This window comes from Galeopterus variegatus, unplaced genomic scaffold (genome assembly GCF_000696425.1).
Source record: "Galeopterus variegatus unplaced genomic scaffold, G_variegatus-3.0.2 Scaffold886, whole genome shotgun sequence".
Classification (NCBI taxonomy): Eukaryota; Metazoa; Chordata; class Mammalia; order Dermoptera; family Cynocephalidae; genus Galeopterus; species Galeopterus variegatus.
Genome location: NW_007726997.1, coordinates 81,243 through 105,682, shown reverse-complemented (window position 1 = coordinate 105,682; position 24,440 = coordinate 81,243). Strand labels below are relative to the sequence as shown.

The 24,440-nt window shown below is 37.0% G+C and overlaps 1 protein-coding gene across 1 annotated transcript in view; it reads left to right on the top strand.

Annotated features, from left to right (window-relative positions):
• LOC103590853 (vacuolar protein sorting-associated protein 13B) overlaps positions 1-24,440 on the top strand; it is a gene marked incomplete at both ends in the record, with an annotated part of 498,786 nt that overhangs the window by 393,379 nt on the left and 80,967 nt on the right. Inside the window, 3 exons of the mRNA XM_008573178.1 lie at positions 12,397-12,578; positions 13,670-14,019; positions 19,603-19,764. Of these exons, the coding sequence (XP_008571400.1) occupies positions 12,397-12,578; positions 13,670-14,019; positions 19,603-19,764 (694 nt within the window). The remainder of the gene's footprint in view (positions 1-12,396; positions 12,579-13,669; positions 14,020-19,602; positions 19,765-24,440) is intronic.

Genomic DNA, 24,440 nt, shown 5'->3' with positions numbered 1-24,440 from the left:
TGATGATATGAAAACAAATGGATTGGTAAGGATTATGGTTTTTTGAAGGTAGCATTTGAAGTAGAGTAAATGTTGACCTTTAGACTTAGTTTCCACAACAATACTGACTTTTGGGAGCTTTCCCCTTCTATTTGCTGTGCACTGGACTGGAGGCAAGAAATGCAACCTCTGGAGCCCTGGTTAGGCTCTCCATTTCAGCTATTTATTGTTAGTCTCATCATGTATGTATTTGCCCACACCCATTGTCCATTGCCAAAGCCTAATTAAACCAAGTTTATCAGTCAGGTCTGACAGGAAACAGATGACAACTCATACTGGGTGATTGATGAATTTAATGAAGGACTCTACAAAAGTATGGGCAAGGTTAAAGGATGGTGCAGTATCCTGGGGCTAGGAACCCTGGGAAACGATCTCACTCTTAGACCTAAAGGAGCCAGGTGACAGAGCCATTACTAAAACTCTAACAGAGTATTTGCAGCTGCTTTTGATAGAAGGGCACAGCCAATGTACAGAGATCTCGCTGACAAGGAGCCAAGGAAATATATACCCTCACCTAACTCATCTCCTGCCTTCTCATCTCCTGTGGGTACCTCTCACTGACTGAACACAAGGACAAGCCAGAGGACAAAGTAGATCTCGCTGACAAGGAGCCAAGGAAATATATACCCTCACCTAACTCATCTCCTGCCTTCTAATCTCCTGTGGGTACCTCTCACTGACTGAACACAAGGACAAGCCAGAGGACAAAGCAGCTTGTTAATGCAGTCCAGAAAGGTCCTTTCCAGGGGCAGAGTAGAAGGTGGGGAAGGGTAGAAAGTGGATCCATCTAGAAAGCTAAAAAAAGGAAGCTGCCCAGCAACCACATATTCTTATTTGCAATTTGCAGTTTCTTACCCAGTGTCTGGCTCTGGGAGGAAGAAAAGGGAAAAGGAGTTGTGGGCCCTCCTCTCAGGCTTTGGGCCACCCTACCCAGTTCCCTGGGTTTAACATCAATCAGTTGTCTTCTGGTGGATTAAACAACTTTGTACTTTGTTTCCCCCTTATCTTTACCCTCAAATGGCTAATTCCAGAGGTACTTATTTTGGCTGTGTCAAGTCACAAATTACAGGTGTTTATCATATGACACAAATATAACTGTGCAGATCTTGATATGTATGTCCAGTTAACTTTGTTATCAGTTGTTTGATGATAATGTTAAACACTGTTGATCTGTGCCAAGTCTTTGGCACTTTGTTGTTTATAAAGCCTGGTCATCTTCTCACAACATTAAAACATGTGAGAGCAGATTGCTTACAAGGACTTTTTATTTCCACCCTCAAAATGCTGATTTATGATGAAAGGTATACTGGAAAGAGAATGGCTTTAAGGGTGTGTAGCTCTTTCCTAGTGCAAGAAAAGTCGAATCTCTGATGAGTTTTTTGAAGTGCTTTCATGTTTGGATATGCTTATGTATACATATATTTTTTTCTCTTCCTACCCCCTTTAAGATACCATAAAAGAAGTCGCTGTCCATTCTTGTTTGGTAATATTTAAGACAGTGATCCATAGCTTTCTGTGTGTATATGAGAAGGAGCTGCTTTTCATTTCCCAAAGCCTTGATTCTTGTATATAGACAGTGGAGGAATCGGATAAAGAGAGATGATGGCTAAGTCCCTGAATCATTTATTTTATCTCTGCTGGTTAGTTGAGCTCCCTTCTACCAGGAAGTAACTGTGACCTCCAGATATTGTTCCCCTCATTTGCCTACTTAGATTTGTGTTTTTAGATGTACTTAGATTTGGGGGGTAACTTTTTTTTAAATCTTTTGAGTTTTAAAAGCCATTCAGACATAAATCTTGACATTAGGAGCTGTTTTGTCACTTCTGTTTCTAGTCATACAATGGTATGATCCAGGATTTATCCAGAAAAATTCTTTCTTTATTCTTTCCTAGGGAGCTAAACCTAAGTTTTTGCCTTCTCTCCCTTGGGTGAAAGGAATACCTACATTTTTTTCCAAAGTGTTCTTTTGAGGCCTTTTGCTATTTCCTTTTAGTTCGTAATTGAAATCTATGTAAAAAAAAAAAATCCTCCAGGGCGTTGTTCTTTTGCCCAGTAGTCCTTCTCCCATGCACATTCTCCAAGATACTCAGTGTTCCTCAGGTCTCACTTAAAGTTCCCGGCTGATGGTGCTAACAAGGTCTCTGTGTTGTGTTGCTTATTCTATGAATCTCAGAAGATTACTCTCCCTCTTTCTTTTTTAAGTTAGATTTAAAGGAATCCTTTATCGGAGGGCCTATTTAAGGCTGTTTTTCAAACTGAAGATTGCAACCCATTACTGGGTCATGAAATAATTTACCAGATTGCATCTAGAATTTCTTTAAACAAAATAGGATAAAATAAAATGCAAAATACCAGTGTGAAAAAGACAAATATTGTGTGATTCCACTTATATGAGATACTGAGAGTAGTTAGATTCATAGGGACAGAAAGTAGAATGCTGGCTGCCAGGGGCTGGCAGGAGGGGAGAATGCAGAGTTATTGCTTAATGTTTATTGTTTAATGTTTCCCAATCTAGTTTGGGAAAATAAAAAAGTTTTTGGAGATGGATAGTGGTGACAGTTACACACCAATGTGAATGTACTTAATGCCACTGAACTGTACACTTTAAAATGGTTAAAATGATAAATTTTGTGTTAAAGTTTTTGGAGATGGATAGTGGTGACAGTTACACACCAATGTGAATGTACTTAATGCCACTGAACTGTACACTTTAAAATGGTTAAAATGATAAATTTTGTGTTATATATATGAGGGGTCTTCAAAAAGTTCATGGAAAGATTCATATTATCTTTTAATTCCATTTTTCCCCAAACTTTTTGAAGTATCCTCATATCTTGTCACAATGAAAAACATCAGTATGTGTCATATTTTCAGGAAATCTTTTCCCCTCCTGATTTATATAATAAAAGGATTACAATAAAACTGTATTTATTCTTTTGGGTTAGGATTAAGGCATTTGAAAAATGGTGACCCCAAGGCGTAGAGAGAACATGGTGTGGCAGGTGCACGCATGCTGCCGTGTCCTCTGTCAGCTGTTCAGCACTCTCCCAGGACAGACAGTGCTTGTACTGTAGGCAGGAGAGAGTTTAGATGAATCAATGGTGAGAGGCAGTGCCACACTGAGATGAATGCCAGTGTGATATTGTGAGATCCGTCTTGGGGAGCAAAAGATAATCACCAACAATTAATGTGAAGTAAAGTGACCAGTATGGTACATTGTTTTGCCAACAGGAAAAAGAGGGATGGGTTTTTTTCTATTATCACATGCTAGACATGCTTAGTAGTTTATATGCATTATCTCACTTCATATTTAAAGCAGGACCAATTACTATAGTCATTTATAAATGAGAAAACTGAGACTTAGCCAAATGAAGTAATTTGCCCAATGTTAACAATATAAGCGGTAGTGCATTCATTTTAATCTGGGTTCTCTCACCATAGTTACTCTCTGCTTAATCTCTTATCTATATTATAAAATGCTTATTACCACAGAGGGATCCAGAGAAAAGCTCAGAGTTTCTTCATTCAAGTCAGATCATTGTTTGGTACCTCCTATGCTGGAGTAGTTCACCCCAGAGTGACACTCAGGGGTGAATCTTTAGGGAGTATGCTTGGCTCTCCACAGTGCTATTAAAATAGAATTAATCTACTTATAGGTATGCTGGATGTTCCTTGTTTAAAGAATTGATACCCCTTTATAGGTCACCCAGGACAGTTGATAAATAACCCTTTGGTTAAAATGAAGGTATAGATACATAAAATTCTTGCCATGCTTTCTATCATTTAGAATATTCCCACTATTCTAAAATTCTGAGTTTACATCTTAACTTAGTCATTGAGTATTGTAATGATGAATAAGCTAACTAGCCTGATCTAACCATTGCACATTGTACACAATTATTGAAAATCACTGTTGTTCCCCACATGTAGTATAATGAATTTTCTTTAAAAAATAAAAATAAATAAATGAACTTACAGATATTTGAACAAGTACTGAATCTTGAGTTCTGTTTATTACCGTTTGAGATGTCTTGCTTCTAGGGGCCATTTTCCATCATGTTAGAAGTGAATAACACCAGAGACTTCTGTGAACACTGCCATGGGCCATGAATTTTGAAAAGCTTTTGGGAAAAGGAGAAGAACTGAAATATAAATACTATAGGTTATGAGTTATTTTTTTTTACTTTTCTATTTCTGCTTATTATACATCTTATAAGTTGTTTTTCCTTTTGATATCTGAATCAGGGCTGCAGGTTAGCTCAGTTGGTTAGGGTGTGGCCTTGTAACACCAAGATCAAGGGTTCAGATCCCCATGCCAGCCAGCTTCAGAAAAAAAATAAATAACAACAATGATACCTTAATAATATCAAAGTCCATTGTACTTAATTAAAGAAATTATGCAAATAGTGGTTTTGATTTGCATTTCCCAGATGCTGAGTGATGTTGAGCATTTTTTCATGTGTCTGTTAGCTATGTGTAAATCTTTCTTTGAGAAATGCCTATTCAGCACCTTTGCCCATTTTTTAATTGGGCTACTTATTTTTTTGCTGTTAAGTTGTTTGAGTTCCTTGTATATTCTGGATATTAATGCTTTGATACATATTTTGCAAATATTTTCTCCCACTCTGCTGGTTGTCTTTTCACTCTGTTAATTGTTTCTTTTGCTGTGCAGAAGCTTTTTAGTTTGACATTATCCTATTTGTTTATTCTTCCTTATGTTGCCTGTGCTTTGGGGTCATATTCATAAAGTCTATGCCCAGTCCTACTTCCTAAAGTGTTTCCCGTATATTTTCTTTTAGGAGTTTTATAGTTTCAGGATGTATATTTAATTCTTTAATCCATTTTGAGTTGATTTTGGTATATGGCAAGAGGCATGGGTCTAGTTTCATTCTTCAACATATGGATGTCCAATTTTCCCAGCATCAGGGCCAGCCCGTGGCTCACTTGGGAGAGTGCAGTACTGATAACACCAAGGCCATGGGTTTGGATCCTGTATAGGGATGGCTGGTTCGCTCACTGGCTGAGCGTGGTGCTGATGACACTAAGCCAAGGGTTAAGATCCCCTTACTGGTCATCTTTTTAAAAAAAAAAAAATTCTCAGCATCATTTATCAAAGATGTAGTCTTTTCCCCAGTGTGTGTTCTTGATGCCTTTGTTGAATCCCAGATGGCTGTAGGTATATGGGCTGATTTCTGGGTTTTCTATTCTGTTTCATTGGTCCATGTGTCTGTTTTTATGCCAGTACCATGCTGTTTTGGTTACCAGAGCTTTGTAGTATAGTTTGAAGTGAAGTAGTGTTATGCCTCTGCTTTATTTTTTTGCTCAAAATTGCTTTGGCTATTCGGGGTCTTTTGTTCTTCCATATGAATGTTAGGATTGTTTTTTCCATTTCTGTGAAGAATGTCATTAATATTTTGTTGGGAATTGCATTGAATCTGTAGATCAGTTTGGGTAGTATGGACATTTTCATAATGTTAATTCTTCCAATCCAAGAGCATGGAATATCTTTCCATCTTCTTGTGTCCTCTTTAATTTCTCTCAACAGGGATTGGTAGTTCTTGTCATAGAGATATTTCACATCCTTGGTTAACTTTATTCCTAGGTATTTGATTTTTTTGGTGACTTTTGTAAATGGGCTAGCTTTCTTGATTTCTTTTTCTACTACTTCGTTGTTGGAGTATAAAAATGATGCTGATTTTTGCATGTTTATTTTGTGTCCTGCAACTTTGCTGAAATCATTTATCAACTCTAAGAGTTTTTTTGTGAGTCTTTAGGCTGCTCTGTATATAGAATCGTGTCAGCTGCTAACAGGGACAATTTGGCTTTGTCTTTTCCAATCTGCATGCCCTTTCTTTCTTTCTTTCTCTCCCCAGATTGTTATGGCTAATACTTCCAATACTATGTTGAATAGGAGTGGTGAGAGTGGGCAACCTTGTCTTGTTCCTGTTCTTAAGGAAAATCTTTCAACTCTTCTCTGTTCAGGATGATATTGTCAGTGGGTTTATCATATATGGCTTTAATTGTGTTAAGATACTTTCCTTCTGTACCTAATTTGTTGAGAGTCTTTATCATGAAGGGATGTTGAATTTTGTCAAATGCCTTCTCAGTATCTTTTGAGATAATCATATGGTTTTTGTCCTTGATTTTGTTATTGACTTGAGTATTTTGAACTTTCAGGGATTCTTGCATCCCTGGAATGAATCCCACCTCATCATGGTTTATAATTTTTTTGATGTGTTCCTGTATTCTGTTTGCTAATATTTTATTGAGGATTTTTGCATCTATATTCATCAAAGATATTGACCTATAGTTTTCTTTCTTTTTTTTTTCTTTTTTTGTTGCATTTTTGTCTGGTTTTGGTATCAGGGTGATGTTTGCCTCATAGAATGAGTTTAGGAGAATGGCCTCTGTATCAATTTTTTGGAATAGATTGTAGAGTATTGCTATTCTTTCTTCTTTAAAATTTGGTGGAATTTGGCAGTGAAGCCATCCGGTCCTGGCCTTTTCTTTGCCAGGAGACTGCTGATTACAGCTTTTATCTCTTTGATTGTTATTGGTCTCTTCAGGTTTTCTGTGTCTCCTTGATTCAGTCTTGGTAGTTTGTTTGAGTCCAGAAATTTGTTCATTTCCTCCAAGTTTTCAACTTTATTGGCATATAGTTGTTTATAACAGTCTCTAATGATTCATGGCATTTCTGTGATATTGGTTGTAAAGTCTGCTTTTTCGTTTTTAATTTTCCTTATTTGGGTCTTCTCTCTTCTTTTTTTAGTTAGCCTAGGTAATGGCTTGTCTATTTTGTTTATCTTCTCAAAAAAACAACTTTTTATTTCATTGATCTTTTGTATTGTTTTTTGTTTGTTTGTTTCTATTTAATTTAATTCTGCTGTGATCTTAATTATTTCCTTCTGTCTACTAACTTTGGGAGTGGATTGTTCTTGTTTTTCTAGTTCTTTAAGGTGAAGTGTTAGGTGGTTTATTTGCCATCTTTCCATTCTTCTGAAGTAAGCATTTATTGGGATAAACTTCACTCTTACTATTGCTTTTGCAGTATCCCACAGGTTTTGGTATGATATGTCATTATTTTCATTACTTTCAATAAATTTTTTGATGTCCTGTTTAATTTCTTCTTGGGCCCATATATCATTAAATAGAATGTTGTTTAATTTCTATGTATTTTTATAGTTTCCAGAGTTTTGCTTGTAACCAATTTCTAGTTTTAATCCATTGTGGTCTGAAAAAATACAGGAAATAATTTCAGTTTTTAAAAATTTGTTGAAACTTGATTTGTGACCTAACATGTGGTCTATCCTGGAGAATGTTCCTTGTGCTGATGAGAAGAATGTATATTCTGTGGTTGCTGGATGAAATGTTCCATAGATATGTGCCAGGTCCAATTGGTCTAAAGTGTTGTTTAGGTGTTGTGTTTCTCTGTTGATTTTTTGCCTAGATGATGTGTCCAGTGTTGAAAGTGGGGTGTTCAGTTCCCCTAGTATTATGGTATTTGGGTCTGTCTCTTCCCTAATAGTATTTGCTTTTTATATCTGGCTGCTCTGATGCTGGGTGCATATATATTTATGATTGCTATGTCTTCTTGCTGGATAGATCCCTTTATCATTTTATAGTGGCCTTCTTTATCTCTTTTTATGGTTTTTGGTTTAAAGTCTATTTTATCCAATATAAGAATCGCTCCTCCAGCTTGCTTTTCGTTTCTCTTTGCATGACATATCTTTTTCCATCCTTTCACTCTTAGTCTGTGTGTGTCTTTACAGGTAAAGTGAGTCTCTTGAAGACAGCATATTATTGGGTCTAATTTTTAATCCAATTAGTCAGCCTGTTTTTTGAGTAGGGAATTTAATCCTTTTACATCGAGTTATTATTGAAAGGTGTAGATTTACTCCTGGCATTTTATTGATACATCTTTTGTTCCTTTCTTTCCATTTTACTGTTTGTCTTCTGTGTTTGTTAGTTTCTTGAGGTGGTAGATAATGTTCTTTTCTCTTTATTGTTTGCATTTTTGTTTTAGTGGTGTGTTTTGTTCTTTCTTGAGTATTCATGGTAGTGATGGTTGTTTTTCAGGTACCAGGCACAGTACTCCCTTGAGAATTTCTTGTAGGGCTGGTCGTGTGGTGTTGAGCTCCCATGGTTTTGTTTGTCTGAGAAATATACTGTTTGTCCTTCATTTCAGAAGGATGGCCTTGCTGGGTATAGTATTCTTGGCTGGCAATTTTTGTCATTTGGTATTTTGAATATATCATCCCATTCTCTTCTGGCTTTTAGGGTTTCTGATGAAAAGTCGGCTGTTAGACTGATAGGGACTCCCTTATAGGTGACTCAATGCTTTTCTCTCAGAGCTTTTAAGATTCTCTCTTTGTCTTTGAGCTTTGCCAATTTGACTATAACATGTCTGGGAAAGGACCTTTCTGGGTTAAATTTGTTTGGGGATCTTTGAGCCTGGTAGATTTATTTATCTTCAGGTCTGTATTTATTTATCTTCACATCTGTATCTCTCCCTAAACCTGGGAAGTTTTCTGCTCTTATTTTGTTGAATATGTTTTCAGTGCCTTTTTCTTTTTCCTCTCCTTCTAGAACACCCATGATTCAGATATTTGAGCACTTAAGGTTTTCTGCTGTCTCTCTCAGATTTTCTTCATTTAAAAAAATTTTTTTTTCTTTTTTTGTGCACTTGGGTTATTTTGAAAAGGCCATCTTCAAGATCAGAAATCCTCTCTTCTACTTGTTCTAGTCTGCTATTTAAGCTCTCTGTTGTGTTTTTTATTTTGTTAAAAGAATCCTTCAGCTCCTCAAGCTCTGCTACATTCTTTTTTAGGACATTAATTTCTTTGTACATTTCCTCCTTTGTGTCTTGGATACTTTTTATCATTTCTTTATGTTGTCTATCTGAATCTTCTTGTATCTCATTGAGTTTTCTTAGAATTGTTGCTCAAATTCCCTTTTCAGTCATTTCAAAGACTTCCTGTTCTATAGGATCTGGTTTTTGAGAATTATTATATTCCTTTCATGGTGTCATATTTCCTTGTTTTTTTTTTTATTTTTTTGTCTTTTGTCTTTTTTCCGTGTCCGGCAACGGATCGCAACCCTCAGTGTTGCCCCCGTACCGGACCGGGGACCGGCAACGGGATTGCAACCCTCGGCGTCGCCCCCGCGCCTCGCTCAGCCAGTGAGCGGGAACCGGTCTGTATGTGGGATCCGAACCCTCGGGCGGGAGCGCCACCGCGCTTCCCAAGCGGCGCACTATCCAGGCAACCCTCAGTGTTGCCCCCGCACCGGGCCGGGGACCGGCAACGGGATTGCAACCCTCAGCGTCGCCCCCATGCCTCGCTCAGCCAGTGAGCGGGAACCGGTCTGTATGTGGGATCCGAACCCTCGAGCAGGAGCGCCACCGCGCTTCCCAAGCGGCGCACTATCCAGTGCGCCACCGGGCCGGCCCAATTTCCTTGTTTTTTTATATTTCTAGTATCTCTACGTTGGTGTTTGGTCATATGGTAGAAAAGTTGCGCTTTTTCTCATACTCTGGAGTGGGGTTTGCAGAGAGGGAGTTCCTCATGTGGATGTGTGTTATAATGACAGTTGAGTGGGGTGTTTTAATATTGGCTCCAGGTAGACACAGTAGTGTACTCTCTGTGTAGGTACTTTGGCTGAATTCGGTGTTGGAGTTATGTGAGAGTGCCTCTGTGACCTACTCCCTGGGACACTTAGAATTTCCTTGCTGAGGTTGGTGACACTATGTTAGTTCATCAGGGCATGGACAAACTCTTAAATTTTGGAGGGTAGCACCTGGAGTCTTGTCACTCTTAGGTTATGGTGGGTGTTCTTGGGCAGGACTGTTGGCACCTTGGCTAGCTCACCCTGGCCCTGAGAGGTGCACTGGAGTACACTAGTGCTCCTCAATTTGAATGGGTGACTTTGGGTGGGTCTTCTCTTTTTTCTTTACTCTTTCCCTAGGCTCCACTGGTAAGCCTCCTTCTGTCTATACTTATGAAAGGTACCCAATGAAGTATCAGTGCCTGCTGTTATGACAGCGAGCCATCCTTGTGGCAGCAGTTGCTGTGATAGTGGCTGTCATGGACCACTCATTCCACACTGGTGTCCACAGTAGTGATAGGGAGTGTTGCTGACGGTGAGGCTATCTATCTCTCTGGCAGGGCCTTGGAGGTGGCTATGAGGGTCTCTCAGGGGTGGGGCTCACTTCAGAAGTCTAAGTTTTTGAATACAGATTGATCTAGTAACTATTTTAGTCAAGATTTCAGGATTGAAAGAGTATTGCTGATCATTTGAGTATGATTTTATGATTCAGGAGTTGCTATATGATCAAGCTTCGAAAGTTCATGGAAAGATTTGTAATATCTTTTAATCTCATTTTTCCACGAACTTTTTGAAGTCCCTTAATATATACCTAGAAATATCTTTTTCTAGCTACTGATTAGTGCATTTAATTCAGGGAACGTGAAGAATTAATTTGTTATAAATAAGGATTTTGGCAGATACTCATGCTGTTTTAGCAACCTTTTCCAATACGTTATAATATCTGCTATTCTCAAGAGATAGAAAAATAAATCTTGGAAAATCTCAGAGTGTCAGAAATTGTAGTTGGCAAGAAAAATGCTTCAAATAAACACCTCAAATTGTGTACTCACTGTTTTAAAACTGATCTCATAGAACTCTCACCTGGATTTTTAATATTTTGACTAACATTCTACCCTATTTCTTACAATTTCTTGAAGTAGCATAAGAGAAAGAGTTCAAATGTGTAAAACACATGTACAACTGATACATTTTGCTTTTCTGAATAAATGCAAGTTTTAATTTTACCTTGCCAATGAAATCTTTTATTTGTAGCACCATAGATAAATTCCTAGAAAGTTGTTTGGATTAGTGTGCCCATTTATAGATGTTTTAAGAATGTACTTAGCTTAATTTTTGTGCATAGCGTTTAGTCAATAACATAGTGGCCCAGGGTTAGTGTTTTCTCTGTATGTGATAGAGATTTACTAACATTGCAGTAAATACCACCACATAACTGTAAACTCTTTGAGGTTAAACAACTCAGTAAACATGTTGGAATCTTCCTAGTGTTCATTTTCACTAGGCTTTTCACAGCCTCTTAAACCCAGCTGAAGAGTCACACTTCTGAGAATCACACATGACTCACCCCACGCCATTCTGAGTTCCTCTTATGTTTCCACTCTGGCAACAATTTGGACTTTCCTTTTCCTGGGTGGTTGTTCTGTTTTGTAATGTTTGTAAATGTCTGTGTATTGGTATCACCCATTAAACTCTGATTTCTTTGAAAACCAAGGATTTATTTTTCTTGTTTTTCCTGTCTTAGTTCTCCCTAGGATACTATAAGTCATTGTAAATGTCTGTGTATTGGTATCACCCATTAAACTCTGATTTCTTTGAAAACCAAGGATTTGTTTTTCTTGTTTTTCCTGTCTTAGTTCTCCCTAGGATACTATAAGTCATAGTGTTTGTTCTTCTAGGCTCCTTTTGGATTTGAGAGCCAGGATACCATAGCTGCAGAACAAATTTCAGATTGGAAAGAAGAGGGCAGAGGACAATAGGGGGGAAGGGAAGGATCTATTCATTGATCCACAATTAATAGGATGCACCTTGCTCTCCACCTTCCTGCCCCAAACTCCAATTTCTCATGCTTCTACTAGCACTAATGCAGTCTAGGCAGCATGCTTCCTGTGCACATCAGCAGCCGCCATGCAAATGTCTTGCCTCCTATGGACGCCTTCACTATTCATTTTAATCAGATTTCACTTGTATAAAATGTATTAAAAAGATCAGCAAGTGAAGAGAGGACCAATTCATTGTAATTGTCCATGGTACCCTCATTCTTCTGGACATGGTTATAACTTTTATAGCACCTAGTACAGTATTCAGGGGGTGTTCAATGAAAAGTATTGACTGACTCATATAGGAATATGGGTATGGAATATGAAGTACAACAAAAGTGAAACATTTATGGTGACACTGAAAGTATTGTGTCATACTCTGAATTTTGTTGGTCTTAAACTAATATGAAAACAAATTGTCTATAAGTTATGTGAGATGCAGATGGAAGAAAATTGGGTTAGAAGCAGGTCAGCATGGCCTGGGGGTTGAGGATCCTTTGAAAGTTTTCTGCCAATAATTTATATAGACTGATCAATAGGAACTTAATTTTTTAAAACAGCTACTTTATGTGTGAGTAAATAAAGAAGATTTGATAACATATTGACTATAAGATTTGGGGTGCTAGCTTTAAAAACCTTTATGGAAAGACATTTCACTTATATAATATTGGGTAATTTAGGTTACTGAACTTCTTTTATTACTTATTTCCCGTAGCTCTGCCAGTGAATCTGGTTCCCAAAGCACTTGTGATCAACTTGTAACTCCAACAGCCCTGGCTGCCTGTACCAGAGTGGACTCCTGTTTTACCCCATGGTTTGTCCCATCTCTCTGCATTTCCTTCCAATTTGCTTGCCTGGAGTTCCGTCTTTGTCATCACCTTGATCAACTAGGCACAGGTATCTTTACTTTAGCATCAGAATAACATCCACTTAATGTTTACTGTTTCCTCCTGAATGTTCTCAAGACACAATTCATCCATTTTTACCCTTATAATTTTCAGAAAATATAAAGTGAGCACTGGCAAAGTTATTGTAAAGTTGATTTGGTACAAAAGTGCACCCCTTACTTTTGAACCAGCTTATGGACCTATGATATAAGTTACCAATGGTGTTGAGCTGCCATGTTTCTGCATGCTTCCTAATGAGAATTTTCAAGGAAGTTACAAAAATTGCAGGTTTACTATTATTTGAAATTATGATCTTTTTGAAAGAAACACGTCTGTTTTTGTTCTGTCTTCTGAGCCATTCCATGACTGGCAAATAGATTTCGAAAGTACTTAATATTGCCTGATTTCAAAAGAATGAATACCATCTACAAAAGAGGTGCCTATTCTCAAATTAATTTAAAGGAGTGCTGTTTTTATAAGTTTAGAAGGAAGAAGATTAAATTTTCCCACACACCCAAAGTAGCCTTTTATAAATTTGCTAATGTTACTTGAATAATTATTTCTAAACCATTTATATTCTGTACCAAACCTTTTCTACTTAATACATTTTGATTCAGGTATTAGGTTTTCAACCTACGTGTAATGGAAAAGGGAAAACATCAGATTAAAACCAAACACAGCTGCTGTTAAGCATCTTGCCTTTTCAGCAAAAATGGAGTTTAGCTTACTTTTTTCTAAATCTCCTTGAATCATGTTTTTGTTTTTATTTTTGAGATTTGGTTGGTAGATACAGAGCAGTGCTATAAAACTCTCCTTAGATAGTTACCTCCTCTTCATTTTACTTGTCTTCTGTGATCAAATTCTTGTCTGTGAAAGTGAAAGTAATCTTTGAACAATATGAATTTAAGAGACCTGATAGAACAAAAGTTTTGTTTGCAAGTATCAAATGGTAATTCAAAGATTGTAATATCTTTCAATGTTTGAATTTATTAAACACAATATATTAAATTCAGTAACCAAAAAGTAAGTTAAATGTCATCTCACTCTTTATTTCCATGAAGTATTGGCTCATCTTAACTGCTGGTTTTGTTTTCTTAACAGCGCAACCACAGCACCTAAAGCCATTCATTTCTGATAAAAATGTGCCATCTGAACTAGAATACATGATTGTTTCCTTCAGAGAACCACACGTGTATCTTCGACAGTGGAATAATGGTTCTGTCTGTCAGGAGATTCGATTCTCAGCTCAAACAGACTGTAAACTTCTAGAGTGCAGAAATGTTACAATGCAAAGCGTGGTGAAACCCTTCAGCATGTTTGGACAGGTTGCAGTTTCCAGCAGTACAGTTGAAAAGCAGCTCGACTGCACCATGATAGTTGACTCTATATTTGTAAACTTTGGACAGCATATAGTTCATTCTCTAAACACTGCAATACAAGCTTGGCAACAGGTATGCACATTCCAGAACAGCTTACAGTTTGGTTGCTTATGATCTTTTATTAGGTATTGAATGTTATCACTTTTAATAATAGTTTAAACACAAACAAAAATGTAAGAGAATGAAAAAATTTGATGGGCACCATAATATTTGGGGCCTTCTCTGTTTTGGCAAAGTGTTGCATGTTATTTTTTAAAAACTTTGGGGAATATGGGTTCCCCACACATGAGTTGGTGATCATGCCCACATTTTTGTGACTAATGTACCACATCTGTGTGGAAAGTAACATATTCCCAGAAATTTTTTCCAAGTATTGTGGCTTTAGTTTGCCAAACCTTTAACTTAGCTATGTACCAAATTGTCTCAGGGTCCATTGCAGAAATGAAGAACCTGTGTGAGCCTTTCTGTTAATAAGCATTTCATCTTTTCAAACAAAAGAAAACAGTGAGATGAACTAGTCTTCGTCTTTTCCTCTACTGTCATTCTGCCTTTTTTGATTCACTAAAAAGTGCTGGATAATGGATTGTGTGGGTCAGTTAGAGACTCTTTTTATTTTATTATTATTTTTTTTTAATGTGGATCAAAATTTTAATTTTTTTTTCATTAAATTTTTATTTTGTCAATATACAATGTAGAGACTCTTGATTAATAATTTTTAACTCTTATCTCATCAGAAATTAGCTGTATCCAAAAAGGGATGCAGTATAAGTCTATGCTAAATGGCATATTTAAAATGGGAAACTTGTCCATATCTGCTAGCATGAGAGTAATTTCACAGAATGTTTGGTTGATGTGTTCATTGATTTAAAAACAAATCACTTCTGCTTTCATTACTGATTTTCAGTGTTCTATTGTATGTCTATCAAGTTTGTGTTGCTGTTTAAGCTGAGACATTTCTTCACATTTTGTATATGTTACATACATTTGTGTGGAGCTGGCTGTCTGAGAGAAATGGTCCTTCATTCCACAGTGACCTCTTGAGTATGGGAGTAGGGGGGTGGCTCTGGTTCTCTAACTTAAGAATTTTTATGGGAATAAACTATTTTCTTTATATGCATGAAGACCTATACAAGACTAAGGAATTAATTACCTAACATGGCACTGTAATAGCAAAAGGAAAGAAGATAACACATCTGTTTTGTATTTTAAAAATCTTTTTTAAGGGCATTCCATGGTTTTCTTGTTGCAAAGGACATGCGTAAAATAAGAGCTAGTGTGATCTAAATCTTTGCAGCTGGTTCAAATAGTAATGTGAAAAAACCTCCATGGCTCCAATTTCTGTTTTTTTTTGTCATATTTTGAACAATGCATTTAATAAAAAACAAACCTAGAAAATATAAAAGAGTCATTGATAGAGCATTTAAACCTAGGATATTTTTGTCTTGGTATCAGAGCCATTATAAAAGGACTCATGTGTAGCAACTACTGCAAAATGGCCTTCAGAAATATCAGTTTCCTCCCAGGATAAAAATATTCTCTTAGACATAGCTAGCTGTACATATAAATAAAATATGGTACATAAATATTTAAATGTTTTAAACCACATCAGAGTGTGAATGACTGACTGGTTAACACAGTGCCTTGAAGGAATATTCTGAGTTTTTTAAAAAATGGAATTGTATATTTGATTAAGTAGAGCCATATGTCACGTAGCATATTGCTGACAGGTACATTCTATGAATAGTTGGTTCTGATTTATACAGGGATTTGGCAATGTTAGCATGAGCCACAAGAGGATATACTTCTGTAATTGTTGCTGTAATTTTCTTGTTTCCTCCCATGTCAGGGGTACTTGCCACCAAGTGTTAATGTGGTAAGCATCTAACCCTGTGTATTCTAAAGTAAATACAAAAGTGCACTACCTTGAAATTATAGGACATTTGACATTGAAATGGACTTATAGAGGTTTATTAAGTTCATTGTTTCTAAGATGTTCTGAATGTGGTTTATCCCCTTTAGAGGGGAAGTTTCGTTTCCCGTACTTGGGTTTTATCGTACGTATAATGTTCACATACAGTGTAAGTGTTACCAGTGAGAAATATGAATTCAATAAGCAGGATAAGTGATCTGAGTTCTCTACATACCTTTTGTTGGATTTATATTGGAGACAAGTAGTTTGATCCAGTGTGGATGGACTAGACAGTTGAAGCATGGAACAATTTGGCCTTTCACCTTTAAGCCATGAATGAGTTCAAGATTAACAGAAGCCTTCATCAGTGTCTGATTTCTCTGGCTGTAGATTTTTTCTCTTCTCTTTTATAAACTGTTGTATAAAACCAGATGAAGAACCCAAAATACCACTTGCAGTTTGCTTTATATTTCTATGTCACATTCCCAGATTTGGACGAAATAGCACTTAAAGGGTTTTTTTTTTTTAATGAAGGTTACACTCATGTATCTTCTTTTACATCAAAATGATATCTGTATTTAGTTTCAAATGCTTGTACAACACTCCAGAAACTTAAATAGGAATAAGCCATCTTTTCGTTTACAAATTCAAGTGAGCATTCTGAAGCTCAGCATATGTGATGTCACATTAAATGCTTATGAACCTTTTTGTAATGTACCAGAACTTAAGACATTCCAAGAAATGCTTAAACTTATTACAGTTATAATGAACTCCACAGATGAAGGAGCAGTAGAGAAACAGTTCCCTGAGGACTCTGAGTATTCTTTAGAAAAATGTAAACAACCCCCTTGTGTTCTTTAATTTACATTTTTTCCTAAAACCCTCATCATTTATTAAAGGTCAGTTTTTAGAGATGAGGAAAGTAATATCTTTTTTTTCTACTCAAGCTCCATCTGGTAATTTAACCTCTATGTTACCAGCAGATTGATCCTAATTTATTATAAAAACTAAATTTTGTACTCAGGATATGTAAATAAATAGGAGATTAGAATCATATCACTTTCTTCATGTCTGTATCTTAGACTGAAAAAAAAGAAAAATATTTACAAGGAGAGCAGTTTATGTTGATTATATAATGCTAAATGGAAAAGTCTCATCAAAACTAATTATCTACTATGATTCCAGTTTGATTAAAGGTTTGTAGATAAATATATAAGATAGTATTGGATAGGATAGTCTAGAATAATAACAGGCAGGACATAGAAGAGAAAAATTTCTTGAAGAAAATTTACCAAAATATTAAAGCAGTTATCACTGAGTGTAAAATTAGAGTTTTTTTAAAAATCCATAATTTGATTTTCTATTTTTTGTACAGTGAACATAGATTACACTTATAATTTTTAAAATTAAATCTCATTTTTTTGTTCCCTAAGTATTAGTATTTAGCTTATTAAGTATTTATGTGGCAGGCATTGTGCTAGGTACTCGAGATAAAGTTGTAAATAATACAGACCTGGTTCCTGTCTTATATGGCACAGAATCTAATGATGGAGATAACTTTGAACCCATAATGGTACAAATTAAGAATTGCCTGAAGGTGAAATATAGTGTTATGTGAGCATGAAATAGGGAAACCTAACCTGATCTGGGAAGGATTTCAGAAGACTATCCTGAGGAAGTGACCTTAAAACAGGAACCTGGGGCTGGCCCCGTGGCTCACTCGGGAGAGTGCAGCGCTGGGAGCGTAGCGGCGTTCCCACCGCAGGTTCGGGTCCTATATAGGGATGGCCGGTGCGCTCACTGGCTGAGCGCGGTGCAGGCAACACCAAGCCAAGGGTTGCGATCCCCTTACCGATCACAAAAACGACCAAAAAAAAAAAAGACAGGAACCTGAAAGCTGACTAGAAACAAGTTGGTCAAGCAAGAGGTGGAGGAAAAGCGGGCCGAGCAGAGGGAAGGTGCTGAGGTAGGAAGCAGCTTGACATGTTGGATGAATTGGAAGAAGACCGGTGTAGTGTTGGAGCAGCTGAAAGAGACTGGTAGAACTGGGGTGTCCTGAGCAAACACGAGCAAATGGAGAGTAGCTCAAGATGCAGCTGGAGCCGTAGGCAGGGGCCAGGTAAGACAAGACATCTAAAACCCAGCAGCAGGCAAGCTTTGAAATCATGGCTAATAATTAAAAGCCACAGCAGAGAGTATTATGATAGACCACATGTAATTAATTGTTGGTTATATGTGTTTTGGTCTCACTTAGAGACTCTTTTAGTGATTAGTGTGGCTGTCAAGCAAGGTTCAACTCCGTGAGACTAGAGAGGTTCAGTGAGAATAGATGGATGATAGAGGCAGGGCTCAGAAGTCCTCTAGTCCTCTGGAAGAATGAAGTGTGTCAGGGTCTCTTCACCACTAGTTGCCATAGTTCACTGCCCATCTACTTCTGGGGCATTCTGGAAGACGAGGAGTGGATTCTGTTTCCCAAGATGACTGTGTACCCTGATGAAGTTCTAGGCCTACTCTCAGTCCAGGCTGGATTATAGGTACGTTCATCCATAGGCTCCTTGGCTTCATGCCTCCTAATCACTTAAATCACTATGCATCTGCACTATATCCCCTTTTTCTCTCCCTCTCCTCAGTAAAGTGGCAAATGATGGAGTGTGGTATTTTGATATTATTTAGATCCACAACCAGGAAAGACAGGCCAGCTAGAGAAGCATCAGTTACATATGTGCCATTATCTGCAAATTGATTAGCTAATTATGACTTTTTTCTTACATTCTCAAGTTAATCATTTATTTAGCTATTCTTTTACTTTACCAAAAGTATGTTTATTGCTTTTTAAGCAATAACATAACCAGAGTGATTAAAAAGTAAGCACAGGGGGCTGGCCAGTTAGCTCACTTGGTCAGAGTACGGTGCTGATAACACCAAGGTCCGGTGTTCGATCCCTATACCAACCAGCCACAAAATACAAAAAAACAAACAAAAAGCCACTGAAATATTCTGTCACTTTGCCAATGTTTTGATGTAACAGCAATCAATGGAGATACCATTAAGTTGAAAAAGGAGGTATCAGCACAGGAACATATTACTAATTTGCTGAGCTTTAGCTGATTAATGAAGGATATTAGCTGATTGATGACTATTACCTGAAACAGATACTGAAAAGTGTTTTTCAACTAACTTTATTTCTCTTGAAAACTGCAACTTGGCTTACACTGACTCAGAAGTTGATCTGTTTTGTGTGTTCACGTGTAACAATAGGGAAAATTATGGTTTTACTTACAATCTCTCCCTGAGCAGATTTACACACACACACACACACACACACACACACACCCATCTGGGACCTGGGAGTGTATTAACTAAATGATCCTTACTTTCTGTAGGGTACAAACTGTGGCTTTGGTAATTGGTCTTGACATGCAGTACCCAGCACAGCACTCTTTGTACCATGTTAATTCATTTTAAGAAATGTTAAAAGTTTAAGGGATTTTATTATTCTTTTACTCTTCTGTGTCTATGATTTATTTGTAGGAATATAAATCAAAACACATTCTTAGAACATTTAAGATCTCTTTAAGGTATTTTTTTGTGCTTATCCTGGAAGTATAGAATACTTTGTATACCAGAGCTAATGACAACAGATCTTTAGGGTTTCTGTGTTATAACAATTGCCACTGGGCAGACAGCTGCCAAACATCTTGCAATTATTCTGATATATGTCGGCTTTCATATTCTTTTTCTTTCAGAACAAATGCCCTGAGGTAGAGGAGTTGGTCTTCAGCCATTTTGTGATATGTAATGACACACAGGAGACACTGCGGTTTGGCCAGGTGGATACTGATGAAAATATTCTGCTGGCGAGTCTCCACAGTCACCAGTACAGCTGGCGCTCTCACAAATCCCCACAGGTATTTGAAAAACAGCCTCACAAACACAGCAATTGTTAAGGTTGGGGATTCATTCTTGCTGCATTTGTGTGCCTGTGTCCAGTTATTTCCCTTTTCCAAGTCTCCCAAGGAACTGCACAGTGTAGCTGCATGTGACAGAAACCCAGATATGTTTAGAGATGGGAGACCAGTGCACCTGTGTTTCTCTTGGAATGCAGCATTTTTGTGCTTAGCATGGGTGCTGGTTGGGCATCAGCATATGGTAATGAAGAGATTGGACTCCAAAGCTGACCTGTGTAGATTTGGATCCTGGCTCTGTGTATCCTTGCTTTACCTTCTGTGCTTCAGTTTTCTCATATGTAAAATAGGGATAAAAAAATAGTATCTATTTCATAGTGTTGTGAGGACAAAATGAGTTAATATGTATAAGGCACCAGACTAGCGCTTGATATACTATAAGCATTATTTGTTGGGTATTATTATTTTATTCTTTTATTTCTTTTATTCCAATTTTTGCTGTGCTTGTACTCTGTACCAGGTACATGCTAGGCACTGGGAATTCAAAGACCAGTAAGTCACAGTCCTTGTCCTCCAAGGACAGCTTATGATCTGTGATGCAGTGAGCCTGATGACAAACTATGCCCAAGGGAGCACTGAGAAAAGTCATAGCAAAGGATGTCTGTTTTCTAAGTAGTATAATTCCATTTTCCTGTCACTTTAGATGGAAATAATTAGAGAGAAGTGCCCTGCAGGGATAATATGAGGATGAATTAAATACAAAGATGTGGTCTTAAATGAGTAAAAGAAATTCTAGGGTACTCTCAAGAATAACGTATTTCTAAAGTTCTGGGTAATAGAGAAACTACTGTCTGCTTGTGATTAAAAGAAAGTCATTAGATTAGAGAACAAGTTTTCCCATCTGGTCTATAGAACAGCTTCAAAATATGTTATACCCTCAGGTTCCATCTTGCTTCCTCCCCCCGCCCCCCAGTAGCTAGATTTCAATTTCTTCTTTTTGCATCAGATTGCCATACTATTGGTATAAATTTTGGAAAAGCAGATATAGTGTAATATTTCTTGTTTAAGTATATTTATTTAATTCAAATTAACCTGACAGAAAATTAAGTCTACATAAATCTTTAAAATAAAAGTTCTTACAAGAATTTCTCACATGATATTGTATTCATATTTTTAGGGGGAATCACATGCCCTTATTTTCTAATTTCCTCTTGAGTAATGCCCATGTTAGAGTGTTTTTAAGTTGTTTGCCCCTTGTAACATAATTAAAGAATATTTTGTTTGTTTCAAAATTAAGTTGTTTTTATTTTTTTCTTACTGATTAAAAACGTGAGAGTGTAGAAATATAGATGTATAGACAAAACAAAAGCACATACCTGTAATCCCAACAACACAGAGAAAGCCCATGTTAACACATGTGGTATAGACTTTTAGATCTTCTAAAGGTTTCTGTGGTAATGGCATTCCCAGCAGTGAACAGTGGCAGGAAAGGAGCCTTTGAGAAGCTGCAGTAATGTGTAATTGTACACTATGCATATAGTCACTTTACCCGTGTACACACAGCAGGCTGCAGGCCTTAGCCAACAGAAAGCAGAGCAGAAGCTTCACTCTCCTCACAGCCATGTAAAGATGCATGGCTAGCATAGCCCTCAATGACGTTCAGGATTCCCTAGACCCTGGGTGGGGCCGAGATGGGAAGAGTGATCATAAGAACAGCTGACTCAGGAGCGTAGGGGACAGCAGTCTTCATGTTATGAATGTGCAGTTTCTGGGTGGGGAGGAGAAACAGGAAAGAAGAATGGATGACCACTGTCACCACTATACCTTTCATGTTTATACTCTTTTGTACTTTCTCAAGGCTTTATTGTATTTATTACTAGTTTTATTTTCACAACATCCCTGGATAGTTTGTCCTATTTGTTATGTATATTTCAAGGAGACAAATAGAAATGTTAAGTTAGATAATAGTAGAGTTGGAACTGAATCCCTTATCTCTTGATTCTCAATATAGTGTTATTTCCATAACATTGTCTCACTCCCGTAGGTTCTGGCAGCATTACTAGTTTGTAAGAACAGCCAAGCTGTGAAGTTTTAAGAGAAGGGCTGAGAAATCACTGTTATAGTAGCCCACATAAATCTAAAGCTAGACTAATATAGGATTCTTAGTCCAAGTGTGAACTCTGGCAGAGTCTTAACTGTATTGCCCCAAACAGTGAGAACCTTTTAATGGCAAACTGGAAACATAGGACAGGTATCTGTAAACTATTTATAGACTAATATAGGATTCTTAGTCCAAGTGTGAACTCTGGCAGAGTCTTAACTGTATTGCCCAAAACAGTGAGAACCTTTTAATGGCAAACTGGAAACATAGGACAGGTATCTGTAAACTATTTATTTCTTTTAAATTTGTAACTGCATCCTCTGGATACAAATTTTAAGATGAGTTACAGTCTTTATAACCTTTAGGCTAAAACTTAGATCAAATTTGTAGAAAACAGTGTCTCTTTACTACATCTGTGATGCTGAAGTAAGTGTGTTTTAGGACCCTCTGAAGCCAGAGGCCTTAATGGGCCCAGAGGGTCTTCATGGAATTCCTTGCTCCACAATTGCAAATTCTGCTGTGTTCTAATGAGACGTTACATCTGAGGATCAGAAAAACTAGTCACTTAGCTTCAAACTGCACCTGGACCTAGTCAAAGACAAGTAAGCAAAATGTTCCTTTTTCCAGACTCCCAAGTCATATCCTGCATTGCCCAGCAAGCTTGGTTTTAGGAACGTTTGTGTCTGCATGTTTATGCTACCTTGGGTGTTAGTCAATTCATAGTCTCAGGGAGGATTTCTAAAGTTCATAGAACTTAATTCCACTAAACAATGTGGCTTATATTGCAGAGATCAAGAAAGTGGCAATGACACCTGGAAAGGTTTCAAAGAGGTCAAGATATCTGAGAACCACACAGGAGGTTGCTAACAACACTAAGTCCCAATAGGATGGGAAGAAACATGGACACAACCAATTCCAGAAATCCAAAGCTGAGAAACCTTTTAGAATTGAAAAGTCATAAACTCTCCTTATAGTTTTTAACACGTGCTTTGAGGCAGAATCACTTAAAATGCTGGATATCCCACAACAATTTCTTGCCTAAACAAACAAAGGAAGAACAAAAGTATTTCCTAGGGAATAATTGCACATATTCAGCTGCACACAATCACAGATGCCACCACAAAGGTCCCTTAAGTATTCCGATTTAGTAGACTTCAGATCAGGTCAATGAGAACAATAGCCAGCAAGGGATTGGTCTTCAAAGAAGGACTTCAAGTTATGCATTGTTGANCCCAGAATATGGGCAATATATGCAGCTCAGAGTCAAGGACAACTTTGCTTAATTTAGCCAAACCACATACAGTGGCACCTCCACCAACTAGTAGGATTTATGTATAGGCTGCTCTAGCTAACTTCCTTTTCTGGTTAATAGAGAGCATTGTTGGTTAATTAAACCACTTGGGATGGGAATGCTCCTACCTTGTATGTAGGATTTATGCTTGCTATTACCCTCTAACATGAACAATTTATGGAGTATGCATTTTTTTTTAGATTGCATAATTCCAATTTTCAATGACTTAATTTTATTAATCAAACTACTAAGCAGTTGGAAATGGGCTCTAGACAGAGCTATAGAAAATAATAAAATATTACTCCAAAAGGAATATAAGTTTCATAAGCTCATGAAAATGGCAGATATTTTAAAATACAAAATATAGCAAGGTAAGAATTTTGATGAGCATCTTGGAAATACTCATTAAACAGACATAACGACAAAAATATAAATTCTACATTACTTTAAGTCAGAAGTTGACAAACTTTTTCTGCAAAGGGCCAGATAGTAAATATCTTAAGCTTTCAGGGTCTTCCAGTCTCAGTCACAGCTTCACAACTTTGTGCAAAAGCAGCCATACATGGTATATAAGTGAATGACTATAGCGGTGTTCCACTAAAACTTTATGTATGGGCAATAAAATTTGAATTTCATAAAATTTTCACACGTCATGAAATGTTATTCTCTTGATTTGTTTCAACCATTTAAAAATGTAAAAACCATTCTTAGCTCACAGGCTATCCAATAATAGACAACATGCCAAATTTGTTCCATGAGCCCAAGTTTGCCATACCTTGCTTTAAGATCTCTCTGTTGATAAAATTCAATAGGCTAAAGGTTTGATTTTAAATTGTCTTCACTCTGACCTAAATGGTATTCCTAGTACTTGAAAGCTTGGTAAAAAGTTTCAGGAATTGAGAAATGATAGGTAATAATTTAAATCTAACTCCTGTATAATCAACCTGTACTCACCAAATAACAGGAAAATATTTCTATTGTACTCATTCAGGGCCTGATCAGTACATAGAAAGTTCTCCAGTTCTCTTTTTGTTATGTAAAAATATTTTAAAGTGAGATCTGATCATTTTTCCATTTGTGTAAAGGGGAAAGCAGTGGGTTTTGAGTATCTCCTTATCTTTATGGTAATTCCAACTAGTTGTCAATTTCATTAACTAGACTAATTCTTATTAAGTTACCACTCTTTCCAAATCCTTTTATATAATGTATGTACTCACATATATCTAGAGGAAGAATACATTCCTTGTTGCCACAGTCACAATTAAAAAATTTAAAAAGTAGACTTCA